The sequence below is a fragment of the Pristiophorus japonicus genome, chromosome 1 (genome assembly GCF_044704955.1).
Source record: "Pristiophorus japonicus isolate sPriJap1 chromosome 1, sPriJap1.hap1, whole genome shotgun sequence".
NCBI lineage: Eukaryota > Metazoa > Chordata > Chondrichthyes > Pristiophoridae > Pristiophorus > Pristiophorus japonicus.
The window spans coordinates 446,513,664-446,530,262 of NC_091977.1; the positions used below are offsets into that span (position 1 = coordinate 446,513,664).

At 41.6% G+C, this 16,599-nt stretch overlaps 1 protein-coding gene across 2 annotated transcripts in view; it reads left to right on the forward strand.

Moving 5' to 3' along the window:
- The window catches only part of LOC139275825 (EMILIN-2-like), a 108,229-nt gene that overhangs the window by 45,425 nt on the left and 46,205 nt on the right, over positions 1-16,599 (forward strand). Inside the window, exon 6 of one of the 2 annotated variants that reach the window (XM_070893036.1) lies at positions 11,162-11,197. The exons of the other annotated variant lie outside the window; for it this stretch is intronic. Coding sequence (XP_070749137.1) covers positions 11,162-11,197 — 36 coding nt within the window. The remainder of the gene's footprint in view (positions 1-11,161; positions 11,198-16,599) is intronic. 2 annotated transcript variants of the gene reach the window in all.

Sequence of the window (16,599 nt, forward strand, 5' to 3'; positions counted from 1 at the left end):
ACTTTTAAACAAGAACTGTTTGTGTTTCTGCTGATGCTCTGAAACCCATTTCACAATATAAATGAACAAATTCCACTAGTACTGGGAGCTGACACGTACACACACATCACTATTTGAAGTGGTTCTGTACAACATAAACTATCCATAACCGAACATGTGGAATGGACTTTCCCGACAGTGAAGGCAAAAATGGTTAAATGTTTTGATGGGGTGGTCATGTTTTGTGATTTCAGACTCTGTTATAATAATGTAAAAATGATGACACTCTACGCTATCCCACTGCTGTGGACTTCCACTTGACCTAAAGCTAATTTTCTAACTCTTTTCCATTCCATTCTTCTCACAGCCCACCACTAGCTTTCACAGCTCTCTCTTTCTTTTTAAAGCCTGACTCTAATGTCAACTTTTAGTTAAGCAGAGTCTCTTCCCCCACCCCCGAGCAAAATTCACCAGCCTGACTTAACACTGATCTCTGCTGAGTTTGACTAAACAGAGTTGAGGCAACAGCATTTAGTTTGACATTCCACTAATCATTCACATTATCTTTCATTGTCTCCAGCATGCTGGTTCAGATGTCCCATCTGAAATCTAATTTAAATGTGATAGCTTTGTTACCTTGTGCATTTAACTCATTGAGATCTATGTTTAACATTTGTAACATAGATTATATAAGGCTCTCCCATGATGAGATTGCAAGAAAACCCATAAAAGTGATAGGGAATTACATGGTTTTCTGGCTCATTGAACCGAGAAGAGCCCAAAGGCCTTTCTTATCTATATTTATATTGCAATGGTGTCAACTTTGGCTCAGTGGTAGTATTACCTCTCAGTTAAGAGGTCCTGGGCTCAAGCCCGTCTCCAGAGACTTAAGCACAAAATCTAGGTTGACTCTTCAATGCAGTATTGGAGGAGTGCTGCACTGTTGAAGGTTTTCAGATGAGAAGTTAAACCAAGGCTTCATTTGCCATCTCGGTTGGACGTAAAAGATTGCACGGTACTATTTGAAGAAAATCAGTTCTCTGGGTATCTTGGCTAATATTTCTCCCTCAACCAATACCACTAAAAACAAGAATATCAGGTAATTTATTTCATTGCTGTTTGTGGGACTTAGCTGAGCTCATATTGGCTGCTATGGTTCTCTACAGTGCAAAAGTGACTACATTTCAAAAGTACTTCATTGGCTGTGAAGCGCTTCATGACCATTGAGGATGCAAAAGGTGCGATTTAAATGCAAGTTCTTCCTTTCTAATCTTGTGGCTTTTCTTCATCTGAACTGTGTGTTCACTCACTGCAAGAGCACCACCTGTTGGAATTCTGCACTGCATGGAAATAGTTTTATAGATGATATAAAAGCTTGCAGAATAAGTTTCCTGCAATACCTCAGGAAGCACACAGCTTGTGAGGAAACTCCTGCACCTGTCATTTTTCATGTTCATTCAAACAAGAAATAAATGTACAAATGGAAATAAAATTCCATTGGTAGAATACAAGACCTGTACATGCTCCTAATGGGCAAGGGCTCTACTTGTGTAATTAAACAACCTTGATCAACAAAGGAAGTGAGAGATAGTATAAAACTAAAAGATAGGCTTAGAGCTTTTATGAAGGCAAAGAACAGTAGAGATCCTGCGGATTGGGAAAGTTACAAAGAACAGCAAAGCGATACAAAGAACATAAGAATTAGGAGCAGGAGTAGACCATAAGGCCCCTCGAGCCTGCTCCGCCATTCAATAAGATCATGGCTAATCTTCGACCTCAGCTCCACTTTCCCGCCTGATCCCCAGATCCCTTGATTCCCCTTGCGTGTGTTTGAGTCCAAATATCTATCTATCTCAGCCTTAAATATACTCAACGACTCAGTATCCACAGCCCTTTCGGGGATACGTTTCCAAAGATTCACAATCCTCTGTGTGAAGAAATTCCTCCTCATCTCAGTCTTAAAAGGCCGACCCCTTATCCTGAGACTATGCCCCCTAGTTCTGGACTCCCCAGCAAGGGGATACACCCTCTCAGCATCTACCCTGTCAATCCCCCTCAAAATCCAACATGTTTCAATCAGATCACCTTTCATTCTTCTAAACTCCAGAGAGTATAGGCCCAATCTATTCAATTTCTCCTCATAGGACAATCCTCTCATCCCCGGGATCAATTGAGTGAAGCTTTGTTGCACCGCCAATAAAGCATATATGCCCTTTCCAAAATAAGGAGACCAAAACTGTGCATTGTATTCCAGGTGTGGTCTCACCAAAGCCCTGTACAATTGTAGTAAGACTTCCTTACATTTGTACTCTAACTCCCTTGCAATAAAGGGCAACATGCCATTTGCCTTCCTGATTGCTTGCTGCACCTGCATGCTACGTTTCTGTGTTTCATAAATCTCTCTAACACCAACATTTAATCTGTTTTTCTATTCTTCCTACCAAAGTCAATATCCTCGCATTTTCCCACATTATAGTCCATCTGCCACCTCATTGCCCACTCACCTAACCTATATCCCTTTGCAGGCTCTTTGTGTCCTCCTCACAACTTACTTTCCCATCTAGCTTTGTATCATCAGCAAACTTGGATACATTGCACTTGGTCCCTTCATATAAGTCATTAATATAGATAGCTGAGGCCCAAGCAATGACCTTTGTAGCACCCCACTAGTTACAGCCTGCCAACCAGAAGTTGATAGGGCAGACATTCGAATGAGTCGTCGCCGTCACGAGGACGTGCGATCAGCCCGAGGTTATCTAGAGTCACCAAAGCTAAACTGACCTGTTTACCCATTTATCCCTATTCTCTGTTTTCTATTTATTAACCAATCCTCTATCCATGCTAATATATTACCCCCAACCCCATGAGCTCTTGTCTTGTGTAGCAACCTTTTATGTGGTACTTTATCGAATGCCTTTTGGAAATCCAAATATACTATATCCATTGGTTTCCTCTTTATCTACCCTGCTAATTACATCCTCAAAAAACTAATAAATTTGTTAAACACAATTTCCCTTTCATAAAACCATGTTGACTCTGCCTAATCATATTATGATTTTCTAAGTTCCCTGTTACCATTTCCTTAATAATGGATTCCAGCATTTTCCAATGACTGATGTCCAGCTAACTGGCCTATAGTTTCCTGTTTTCTCTCTCCCCCCCGCCCCCCTTTCTTGAATAGCGGGGCTACATTTGCTACCTTCCAATCTGCTGGGTCCATTTTAGAATCTAGGGAATTTTGAAAGATCACAACCAATGCATCCATTATCTCTGTAGCCACCTCGTTTAGAACCCTAGGATGTAGGTCATTAGGTCCAGGGGATTTGTCAGCTTTTAGTCCCAGTAGTTACTCAAGTACTTTTTTTGTACTGATATTAATTGCTTTAAGTACCTCACTCTTATTAGCCCCTTAGTTTCCCATTATTTTTGATACGCTTTTTGTGTCATCTGCATGAAGGCAGACACAAAATATTTGTTTAAAGTCTCTGCCATTTCCTTATTTCCCATTATAATTTCACCTGTCTCAGTCTCTAAGGGACCGATGTTTACTTTTGCTACGCTCTTCCTTTTTATATACTTGCAGAAGCTCTTAGAGTTTGTTTTTATATTTCTTGCTAGTTTACGCTCATATTCTATTCTCTCCCTTTTTATCAATGTTTTGGCCATCCTTTGCTGTTTTCTAAAGCTCTCCCAGTCCTCAGGCTTATTGCTATTCTTTGCAACATTGTCTTTTAATCTAATATTCTCCTTAACTTCTTTTGTTAGCCATGGATGGATCACTTTTACCATGGAGTTTTTATTTCTCAATAGAATATATTCTCGTTGAGAATTTTGCAATGTTTCTTTAAATGTTTGCCACTGCTTAACTACCATCAGACTTTTTAATCTAATTTCCCAATCTAGCTTAGCTAACTCGCACCTCATACCTATGTAATTGGCTTTATTTAAGTTTAAGACTCTAGTTTCTGACTGACTGACGTATTTCACTCTCCAATTCAATGTGAAATTTTATTATATTATAATCACTCTTCCCCAGAGGATCCTTTACTATGAGATTACTAACTAACCCTGTCTCATTACACAATACAATATCTAAAATTGCCTGTTCCCTGGTTTGTTCCATGACGTATTGTTCTACGAAACTGTCTTGAATGCATTCCATGAACTCATCCTCCAGACTACCTTTGCTAATCTGATTTGCCCAGTCTATATGGAGATTAAAGTCCTCCATGATTATTTTATTACCTCTGTTACAAGCTCCTGTTATTTGTGGATTAAATCTCTGTCTAATGGTATAACTGCTGTTTGGGGGCCTATAAACTACTCCCACCACTGTTTTCTGCCCCTTGTTATTTCTTATCACCATCCAAAATTATTCTACTTTCTGATCTTTCGAGCCAAGTTCCGTTCCCAAGGAAGTGCTGTAAAAAGGGAATAATGGAAAAAGCTTGTGAGGGATATCAAGGACAACAGTGGAGATTTTTTACCAATAAATTGAGAAAGTGGGTGGCCAAGGGTAACCCCTTAATGGGGTTTTCCAACTTAAAAACCGGCTCACCGGCTGCGCTGGACCCCCTGGAGCACTGCGCGGCCACGCAGCTGAAAGGGAACTTTGGATCAGAGTATTTTCTAAATGGTGAGGAGCTAGGAACTGTGGATGAGCAGAGAGATCTTGTGATCCAAGTACAGAAATCACTAAAAGCAGTGGAAGGTGCAAAACAAAACTAAAAAGGCTAACAGAATGTTGGCCTTTATCTCAAGTTGGCTGGAATACAAAGGGGTGGAAGTTATGTTGCAGCTGTACAGAACTCTAGTGAGACCCCTTCTGGAGTACTGCATTCAGTTCTGGGCACTGCACCTCAGGAAGAATATATTGGCCTTGGAGGTGGTGCAGTGCAGGTTCATCAGTGTGATACCGGGGCTAAAAGGGTTAAATTATGAGGACAGATTGCATATATTAGGCTTGTATTCCTTGAGTATAGAAAATTAAGGGGTGATCTAATTGAGGTGTTTAAGATGATTAAAGCATTTGATAGGGTAGATATAGAGAAACTACTTCCACTGGTGGGAGAGTCCAGAACAAGGGTGGGCGGGTGCAGCGTGGGGGTGGAGGGGGTGGGGAGCACATAACCTTAAAATTAGAGTTAGGTCGTTCAGGCGTGATGTTAGAAAGCACTTCTTCACTTGAAAGGTAATGGAAATCTGGAACATTCTCCCCCAAAAAGCTGTTGAGGCTAGGTCAATTGAAAATGTCAAAACTAAGACTGGTATATTTTTGTTAGGCAAGGGTATTAAGGGTTATGGAACCAAGGCGGGTATATGGAGTTGAGATACAGATCAGCCATGATCTAATTGAATGGCGGAACAGGGTCGAGGGGCTGAATGGCCGACTCATGTTTCTATCTTCCTTACACAATATAAACCTATATTTACAAATAATTGTCAAACATATTTGAGACCATAAAACATTTACTATATGGAGGTGTCTTTAACATTACAATTCATCTACTAACACATCAAAAGAAGCTTCACATGGAACTTGGCTTGCTGCAACAGACATGCCATAATTCATTGCATTGCACCTGATTTGTCATGATGATAAATTTGCTGCCCGTTGACTATGAGTCTGTGGAAAAACTTGCTCAATGTGTAATATGCAGTACAGTTTAAAAACATGTACTCACTATCTGGATAGAACGTGATTCTCTATATACAAAATTTTCTTTGCTTTAATTCTAATTGTAATCTTTTGACTGATCCTGCAACCTACACAGCCCAGTCTGTGTCTCATAATTTAAATTTGCAAATGCATCAAAAGACTGTGATCTCTGTAGGTTACCTTAAACCTGTCTTTGGGCCATCATATCCCCAGTTATATTGTGGGAGCAAGTTTAGCCATGCTTGCCTGGTGTAAATTTTTTTTTTAAACTTCTCATGTGGCCAGGAGGAAAAGGATTGCTTCATTGGGCTGCACAATGAAAGCTGAGGCCTCCCTTGACATGGACTCGCCTGCTCCCCCCTGATTGCGAGACCCTTACAGGATGACTGCATGAACCGATTCCACCACTGTATCAAGGCCATGCAATTTTCTGCTGCCTACCACCGACTTCTTGCCCAGGAGAAATGTGAAGTTGTCTGGCAGGATTTAAATGAGGCCCGGGAGTTAAAGTACATTGATCCTCATGTCTGGAGCATGGGGGAGAGTTTCTAACTCACACTGCTGCCCACCCACTGAAAAATGGTCCAGAGTTCAATCGTATTTATTCACATTGACTCATTCTCACACAGGCAGATTCTCGTTCACATGCAGGCTTACTCTCGTATGCACTTCCTCTCGTGTACACAGGCACCTGCACTCTTGCAGACACAAAATCATTCAATGACTCACTGTATATCTGACTGACTCTGGCAGCAAGTATGTACCTGTAATATAAAAGCACCATTGCATTTGTGGTCAGAGGTAACAAGCACCACCAAAGTTCATCACTTCCATTTGTGCCTCTGGCAGCCCAGCATGTGCTTGCAGCATTGCTCGAGTTTATGCTATAAGTACAGACAGAGGTGGTAAAGAGATATGGCTACCATCCGAATGATGGTATTTACCTTCTTTGCCTTAAAACTCCTCAAGATCTATTAATCGTTACCATTAAGTGCGAAGGAAGTTAATTTTTCCAATAATTTCTGCTATAGTTCAGCATTTGCTTTGTTACAAACACAAGACTGATGATTTATTTGTAGTGTTTAGAAGCTATTAAGAAAAAAAAGAAAAAACTTGCATTTATGTTGTGACTTTTAACCTAGGGCCTGGTTTACTTCTGAGATCATAAAATATAGAATACATACAAATCAGTCAGCCATAGCATACAAATATGGGGCCCAATTTTATGATAGGCGGTTGGGAATTGTAAAATGAAAACTTCACAGCCAGAAATCAAGACTGGGGAAAAGGGTTTGTAAGGCTGGAGAATATTAGAGATAGGGAGGGTTAAGGCCAAGACAAGACTTAAACATGAGGATGAGAATTTTAACTTTGAGGCATTGGGGGCCCATGAGCCAATGTAGGTCAGTGAGCACAGAGTCAATAGAAAAGGGGACTTGATGTGCAATAGGTTATGGGGAACAGAGTTTTGGATGAGCTTAAGTTTGTGGAAAATGGGAAGCCAATCAGGAGAAAGCATTTGAATAATAGTCTGGTGGTAACAAAGTCATGAATGTCAGTTTTAGTGGCAGCTGGGCTGAAATACTCAGATACAACTCTGGGAATTTAATCTAAGTTAAAATAAATTATTTGTATAGATCTATGATGAGGCCATTTTTGGAATATTATTTACAGTTTTGGCCATCTTTTCTTCAAAAGCACATTCATGTAGCAGAGAAGAGTGCTGAAAGTTTTGACGCTAATGTTATGAAGACAAACTTGCAGAGCTGAATTAGTTTTTATTGGAGAAAAGAAGTTTGATTGGAAATGTTTGGGGATTTAAATTATGTTCAAGGCAAAAAGGCAGTTTCCATAAACAGACTGATTCTATGAACCAAACTCTGCACCTTTTTTGCATATCATGATTGGCTTAGCAGACCATGGGACAAGTAATTTCTCCTTAGCTATGGTATATTGTATCAGAAACCACATAGAATGTGCCCAAGTTCTCCTGTCTATTCCAAATAGGTGGTAAATGTTACATATTCAGGCTTAAACTAATAGTCTCTTTTATTTACAAGTGAAATAATACACAAACAGTGAGACATGGAAAATTACTGATGGTGCAAATACTTAAAAACACAATAAATATAGGATCAGTTCACAAGAGATTCAAATATGCATTATGGAATATATTTTGTGCACAGTCCTATCTCTGTAATAGGATTGGGGCGGAGAGATGGTCTAATGTTGCCCCTAGATTGCAGAAGACTGAGGCTGAACAGTGGAAACATTGGTATAGATAAATATGGGATAATTTCACAAAATCGTGCCCCCAGTGGGGAGCTCCATGCTTGGGATTGCACATTAGATATTCAGGTGCATACTCCCTGCAACAACAAAAGTATCAATGGGTGGAAAATTGTGCAGAGTGCAAGCACAAGTTCTTGATTTGTACACTCGATGGGGAAGGATCTACACCTGGAGCAGGAGTTTGTAAAATGACCCCTCTATTTTGGAAGTTTGTTTCATTGCCTTTGAGATGGAAGGAGTGTTTATGTTGGGAGATGAACTGGATGAGGTAGAATAGAGTTTGTGATAGGGCCGTGGAAAGAGCTTACTTGAAGGCTGAATGTCTTTTGTTGTTGAATGCTAAATGATCTTTAAATAGATGTACTCTATCATCTATTTGAATTCTGCTTTTGTTAATGTTTCCTGATTAAAAATATAGAGATTTCTCCTTTGAATCCAACTGCCGTGCCTCATGTTTCCTCCTTCAGACAAGATCATAGAATTATCTTGATAGTTGGGATGGATGAGGTGTTGTAATTCAACACTTTTTCATAGAGGGCAGGTTAAAATACTGACAAGTGGTGGTCAAGTTATTCATCTTCTCTCCCTCATGGCCTTGCTGATATTCATCCCCAATGTTATGAAGGCACAATGGCCTGAGTTGTAGACTTCAGAGCTGTGTACAGTGCTGCTCTAGCTTTTGGACAGGATGTCAGCTTTACTGGACAGGGTAAGTATTACTCATCTTTCCTGTCCACTAAGTGAACTACTTCTGAGTGTTAAAGTGCTTCCCCTAATGGCTGGGCTAAGAACTAGTGAAATTTACTCAATTTGTGTTAAGAACATAAGAATTAGGAGCAGGAGTAGGCCATTCGATGGGATCACGGCTGATCTTCCACCTCAACTCCACTTTCCTGTAATATCCCCATATCCCTTGATTCCCTTAATATCCAAAAATCTGTTGATCTCTGTCTTGAATATACTCAAAGACTGAGCATCCATAGCCCTCTGGGGTAGAGAATTCCAAAGATTCACCACCCTCTGAGTGAAGAAGTTTCTCCTCATCTAAGTCCTAAATGGCCGATCCATTATTCTGAAACTGTGGCCCCTGGTTCTAGACTCCTCAGCCAGAGGAATGATCTTCCCTGTATCTACCCTGTCAATCCCTGTAAGAATTTTGTATGTTTCAATGAGATCGCCTCTCATTCTTCTAAACTCGAGAATATAGGCCTAGTCTACTCAATCTCTCCTCATAGGATAATCCCCCCATCCCAGAAATCAGTCTGGAGAACGTTTGTTGCACTCCTTCAATGGCACGTATATTCTTCCTTATGTAAGGAGACCAAAACTGTACACAATACTCCAGGTGCGGTCTCACCAGGGCCCTGTATAATTGCAGTAAGACGGCTTTGCTCTTATACTGAAATCCTCTTGTAATAAGGGCCAACATACCATTTGCTTTCTTAATTGCATGCTGTACCCGTATGTTAACTTTCAGTGATTCGTGCACCCAGGTCCCTCTGAACGCCAACATTTCCCAATCTGTCACCATTTAAAAAATACACTGCTTTTCTATTTTTACTACCAAAGTGGATAACTTCACATTTCTCCACTATATATCCATTTGCCATGTCCTTGCCCACTCAGTTAGGCTGTCAATATCCCCTTGAAGTCTCTTTGTATCCTCCTCACAACTTACTACCCACCTAGCTTTGTATCATCAGCGAACTTGGATATATTACAGTTGGTCCCCTCATCCAAATCATTGATATAGATTGTGAATAGCCCAAACACCGATCCTTGTGACACCCCACTAGTTACAGCCTGACAATCTGAAAATGAACCGTTTATTTCGACTCTCTGTTTTCTGTCCATTAACCAATCCTCAATCCATTCTAGTATATTCCCCCCAATCCCATGAGCCCTAATTTTGTTCAATAACCTGTTATCAAAAGCCTTCTGAAAATCCAAATACACCACATCCCTTATCTATTCTGCTAGTTACAAACTCAAAAAACTTTAACAGATTTGTCAAACATGATTTCCCTTTCAAAAATCCATGTTGACACTGCCCAATCCTATTATTATTATTTTCTAAGTGCCCTATTACCAGTGTTAGTGACTCTGAGTAAATGCTGAGGATGCTATTTGTTGTCTGGTTGGAGAACTAGCACTGGATTCCTCTCATCAGCTTTTTCTTAAAATTACGTAGATTCGCTTTCAATAATATATAAACTGTTTATCTTGTTGAACACATATTGGGGAGTTAAATATTTACTTCCGCATTCCCAGCCAAAGCTTCACATGGCAGAAGAGCAAATTGGAAATTTGGATGTGCAACCCCACATTATTCTGTCCATAATAAATCCTAGTCTGGTACATGAAGTTGGGGAGCGTTGAAGATGAACATTTATCCCATTGTAATTTTAGTAAATTTAGAATTTGTAAAGTTGGACTAAAACTAACTTAAATAAGGAAGGGAAATAACCAAGTAATAGTTTTAGAATGGAAACATCCAGACAGTATGGCATGATTTAATTTCAAAGACTGTTTATGTTGGTCTGAAGGAAACTAAACCCCACAGTGCTTGAAGGCATTATAAATGAGATTTAAAAAGCAATAAAGTTACAGCACACCTGTGGATAATCTTTGGATCAGTAGCCAGTACAATTTAAGATTCTGCTGCCTCAGGCTCGAATAGTTACCAGCTAGTTTACAAGTCAGCAGGATGTTCTGAACAAACACTAAGGGTTGCAGTTACATTATAAGAATAGTGTTAATACAAAGCTTCACACCAATGCTGTTGTCATAAGGGCCAATTGCACACTTCTAACAAAGAGCGGTGCTTACAGGCAAAACATAGCGAGAAATTGAGGCTGCATAGCTCATGATTTTCTGTCTATTAATGGACAAGTGGGCTGCTGGAGGTGTTTAAACTTTTTTCTGGGGGTTAGTGGCATGACACCTCATCCCACACTGGGCACCCATAGAAGTACAGGCACCTGACTTTAGAGTGCAAAACAGGGAGCCTCCCCACTGACCCTGGAAAGTTTGTTGAGGTCAATGCTGAAAGCTTCCCATGGGCAAAATTGCTGGAATCGTAGGCCCATGGGTTATCTGGGTCCTTGTAACTACATTGCACATCAATTCCATGACAATATTACTTCAGTATGTTACTGGCTATTTTGCAAAAAGAAGGGGCAACTATGCAAGCACAAATATTTAAAATGTTTATTTTTCCCTCCCCCACAGAGCATTTCATGACTTTTGGAGCTCCGGGAATTGCAGGTATGCCTAGGTCATAGACACTTAATTAATTATACAACTTTTGGTCTTCAAGGTCAACGATTCATCCGAAAACACATTCATCTTCAATATTTTATACTACGTGTTCACTAAGAAGCTCATTGGTGATGGATTATTTCTCCATTACTATCTCTGACTTATTTACTGTTACTTTTAAATGCATTTGACTTCAATGTCATATTAAGGTTGCAGTTAAGGTGCTTCTACATTGGTGTTTCCCTCGTTCAGATCATGAGAGAGCATCGGGCCTGCACCAGCTCTCCATATTAACTTTGCTAAAACTGGGTTCCAGCAGCAGAATCATAGACCCAGTTTTTCATAGTTCTATAATTCTACTATTTGGCTTTGATTGACCATTTTAGCAGTGTAAATGTAGAGATCCAGCTCATAGGGAACATTAAGGCGGATTGCAAAAGTTTCTATAGGTATGTAAAGAGAAAAAGGTTAGTAAAGACAAACGTAGGTCCCCTGCAGTCAGAATCAGGGGAAGTCATAACGGGGAACAAAGAAATGGCAGACCAATTGAACAAGTACTTTGGTTCGGTATTCACTAAGGAGGACACCAACAACCTTCCGGATATAAAAGGGGTCAGAGGGACTAGTAAGGAGGAGGAACTGAGGGAAATCTTTATTAGTCGGGAAATTGTGTTGGGGAAATTGATGGGATTGAAGGCCGATAAATCCCCAGGGCCTGATGGACTGCAGGATGGTATGTTGCCTCCCTGGTGCAAGGGTCAAGGATGTCCCGGAGCGGGTGCAGGACATTCTGAAATGGGAGGGAGAACAGCCAGTTGTCGTGGTGTACATTGGTACCAACGACATAGGTAAAAAAAAAGGGATGAGGTCCTACAAAACGAATTTAAGGAGCTAGGAGCTAAATTAAAAAGTAGGACCTCAAAAGTAGTAATCTCGGGATTGCTACCAGTGCCACGTGATAGTCAGAGTATGAATCGCAGGATAGCGCAGATGAATACGTGGCTTGAGCAGTGGTGCAGCAGGGAGGGATTCAAATTCCTGGGGTATTGGGACCGGTTCTGGGGGAGGTGGGACCAGTACAAACCGGACGGTCTGCACCTGGGCAGGACCGGAACCAATGTCCTAGGGGGAGTGTTTGCTAGTGCTGTTGGGGAGGATTTAAACTAATATGGCAGGGGGATGGGAACCAATGCAGGGAGACAGAGGGAAACAAAAAGGAGGCAAAAGCAAAAGACAGAAAGGAGATGAGGGAAAGTGGAGGGCAGAGAAACCCAAGGCAAAGAACAAAAAGGGCCACTGTACAGCAAAATTCTAAAAGGACAAAGGGTGCTAAAAAAAGGCTTTGTGTCTTAATGCAAGGAGTATCCGCAATAAGGTGGATGAATTAACTGTGTAAATAGATGTTAACAAATATGATGTGATTGGGATTACGGAGATGTGACTCCAGGATGATCAGGGCTGGGAACTCAACATTCAGGGGTATTCAACATTCAGGAAGGATAGAATAAAAGGAAAAGGAGGTGGGGTAGCATTGCTGGTTAAAGAGGAGATTAAGGCAATAGTTAGGAAAGACATTAGCTTGGATGATGTGGAATCTATATGGGTAGAGCTGCAGAACACCAAAGGGCAAAAAACTTTAGTAGGAGTTGTGTACAGACCTCCAAACAGTAGTAGGGATGTTGGGGAGGGCATCAAACAGGAAATTAGGGGTGCATGCAATAAAGGTGTAGCAGTTATAATGGGTGACTTTAATATGCACACAGATTGGGCTAGCCAAACTGGAAGCAATACGGTGGAGGAGGGTTTCCTGGAGTGCATAAGGGATGGTTTTCTAGACCAATATGTCGAGGAACCAACTAGGGGGGAGGCCATCTTAGACTGGGTGTTGTGTAATGAGAGAGGATTAATTAGCAATCTCATTGTGCGAGGCCCCTTGGGGAAGAGTGACCATAATATGGTGGAATTCTGCATTAGGATGGAGAATGAAACAGTTAATTCAGAGACCATGGTCCAGAACTTAAAGAAGGGTAACTTTGAAGATATGAGGCGTGAATTGGCTAGGATAGATTGGCGAATGATACTTAGGGGGTTGACTGTGGATGGGCAATGGCAGACATTTAGAGACTGCATGGATGAATTACAACAATTGTACATTCCTGTCTGGCGTAAAAATAAAAAAGGGAAGGTGGCTCAACCGTGGCTATCTAGGGAAATCAGGGATAGTATTAAAGCCAAGGAAGTGGCATACAAATTGGCCAGAAATAGCAGCGAACCCAGGGACTGGGAGAAATTTAGAACTCAGCAGAGGAGGACAAAGGGTTTGATTAGGGCAGGGAAAATGGAGTACGAGAAGAAGCTTGCAGGGAACATTAAGGCGGATTGCAAAAGTTTCTATAGGTATGTAAAGAGAAAAAGGTTAGTAAAGACAAACGTAGGTCCCCTGCAGTCAGAATCAGGGGAAGTCATAACGGGGAACAAAGAAATGGCAGACCAATTGAACAAGTACTTTGGTTCAGTATTCACTAAGGAGGATACAAACAACCTTCCGGATATAAATGGGGTCAGATAGTCTAGTAAGGAGGGGGAACTGAGGGAAATCCTTATTAGTCGGGAAATTGTTTTGGGGAAATTGATGGGATTGAAGGCCGATAAATCCCCAGGGCCTGATGGACTGCATCCCAGAGTACTTAAGGAGGTGGCCTTGGAAATAGCGGATCCATTGATAGTCATTTTCCAACATTCCATTGACTCTGGATCAGTTCCTATCGAGTGGAGGGTAGCCAATGTAACCCCACTTTTTAAAAAAGGAGGGAGAGGGAAAACAGGGAATTATAGACCGGTCAGCCTGACCTCAGTAGTGGGTAAAATGATGGAATCAATTATTAAGGATGTCATAGCAGCGCATCTGGAAAATGGTGACATGATAGGTCCAAGTCAGCATGGATTTGTGAAAGGGAAATCATGCTTGACAAATCTTCTGGAATTTTTTGAGGATGTTTCCAGTAAAATGGACAAAGGAGAACCAGTTGATGTGGTATATTTGGACTTTCAGAAGGCTTTCGACAAGGTCCCACACAAGAGATTAATGTGCAAAGTTAAAGCACATGGGATTGGGGTTAGTGTGCTGACGTGGATTGAGAACTGGTTGTCAGACAGGAAGCAAAGAGTCGGAGTAAACGGGTACTTTTCAGAATGGCAGGCAGTGACTAGTGGGGTGCCGCAAGGTTCTGTGCTGGGGCCCCAGCTGTTTACATTGTACATTAATGATTTAGACGAGGGGATTAAATACAGTATCTCCAAATTTGCGGATCACACTAAGTTGGGTGGCAGTGTGAGCTGCGAGGAGGATGCTATTAGGCTGCAGAGTGACTTGGATAGGTTAGGTGAGTGGGCAAATGCATGGCAGATGAAGTATAATGTGGATAAATGTGAGGTTATCCACTTTGGTGGTAAAAACAGAGAGACAGACTATTATCTGAATGGTGGCAGATTAGGAAAAGGGAAGGTGCAACGAGTCCTGGGTGTCATGGTACATCAGTCATTGAAGGTTGGCATGCAGGTACAGCAGGCGGTTAAGAAAGCAAATGGCATGTTGGCCTTCATAGCGAGGGGATTTGAGTACAGGGGCAGGGAGGTGTTGCTACAGTTGTACAGGGCCTTGGTGAGGCCACACCTGGAGTATTGTGTACAGTTTTGGTCTCCTAACTTGAGGAAGGACATTCTTGCTATTGAGGGAGTGCAGCGAAGATTCACCAGACTGATTCCCGGGATGGTAGGACTGACCTATCAAGAAAGACTGGATCAACTGGGCTTGTATTCACTGGAGTTCAGAAGAATGAGAGGGGACCTCATGGAAACGTTTAAAATTCTGACGGGTTTAGACAGGTTAGATGCAGGAAGAATGTTCCCAATGTTGGGGAAATCCAGAACCAGGGGTCACAGTCTGGGGATAAGGGGTAAGCCATTTAGGACCGAGATGAGGAAAAACATCTTCACCCAGAGAGTGGTGAACCTGTGGAATTCTCTACCACAGAAAGTAGCTGAGGCCAATTCACTAAATATATTCAAAAGGGAGTTAGATGAAGTCCTTACTACTCGGGGGATCAAGGGTTATGGCGAGAAAGCAGGAAGGGGGTATTGAAGTTTCATGTTCAGCCATGAACTCATTGAATGGCGGTGCAGGCTAGAAGGGCTGAATGGCCTGCTCCTGCACCTATTTTCTATGTTTCTTTGTTTCTATGTTTCTATGTTTCTATGCATCCCAGAGTACTTAAGGAGGTGGCCTTGGAAATAGCGGATGCATTGACAGTCATTTTCCAACATTCCATTGACTCTGGATCAGTTACTATCGAGTGGAGGGTAGCCAATGTAACCCCACTTTTTAAAAAAGGAGGGAGAGAGAAAACAGGGAATTATAGACCGGTCAGCCTGACCTCAGTAGTGGGTAAAATGATGGAATCAATTATTAAGGATGTCATAGCAGTCCATTTGGAAAATGATGACATGATAGGTCCAAGTCAGCGTGGATTTGTGAAAGGGAAATCATGCTTGGCAAATCTTCTGGAATTTTTTGAGGATGTTTCCAGTAAAGTGGACAAAGGAGAACCAGTTAATGTGGTATATTTGGACTTTCAGAAGGCTTTCGACAAGGTCCCACACAAGAGATTAATGTGCAAAGTTAAAGCACATGGGATTGGGGGAAGTGTGCTGACGTGGATTGAGAACTGGTTGTCAGACAGGAAGCAAAGAGTAGGAGTAAATGGGTACTTTTCAGAATGGCAGGCAGTGACTAGTGGGGTACCGCAAGGTTCTGTGCTGGGGCCCCAGCTGTTTACATTGTACATTAATGACTTAGACGAGGGGATTAAATGTAGTATCTCCAAATTTGCAGATGACACTAAGTTGGGTGGCAGTGTGAGCTGCGAGGAGGATGCTATGAGGCTGCAGAGTGACTTGGATAGGTTAGGTGAGTGGGCAAATGAATGGCAGATGAAGTATAATGTGGATAAATGTGAGGTTATCCACTTTGGTGGTAAAAACAGAGAGACAGACTATTATCTGAATGGTGACAGATTAGGAAAAGGGAAGGTGCAACGAGACCTGGGTGTCATGGTACATCAGTCATTGAAGGTTGGCATGCAGGTACAGCAGGCGGTTAAGAAAGTAAATGGCATGTTGGCCTTCATAGCGAGGGGATTTGAGTACAGGGGCAGGGAGGTGTTACTACAGTTGTACAGGGCCTTGGTGAGGCCACACCTGGAGTATTGTGTACAGTTTTGGTGTCCTAACTTGAGGAAGGACATTCTTGCTATTGAGGGAGTGCAGCGAAGATTCACCAGACTGATTCCCGGGATGGTGGGACTGACCTATCAAGAAAGACTGGATCAACTGGGCTTGTATTCACTGGA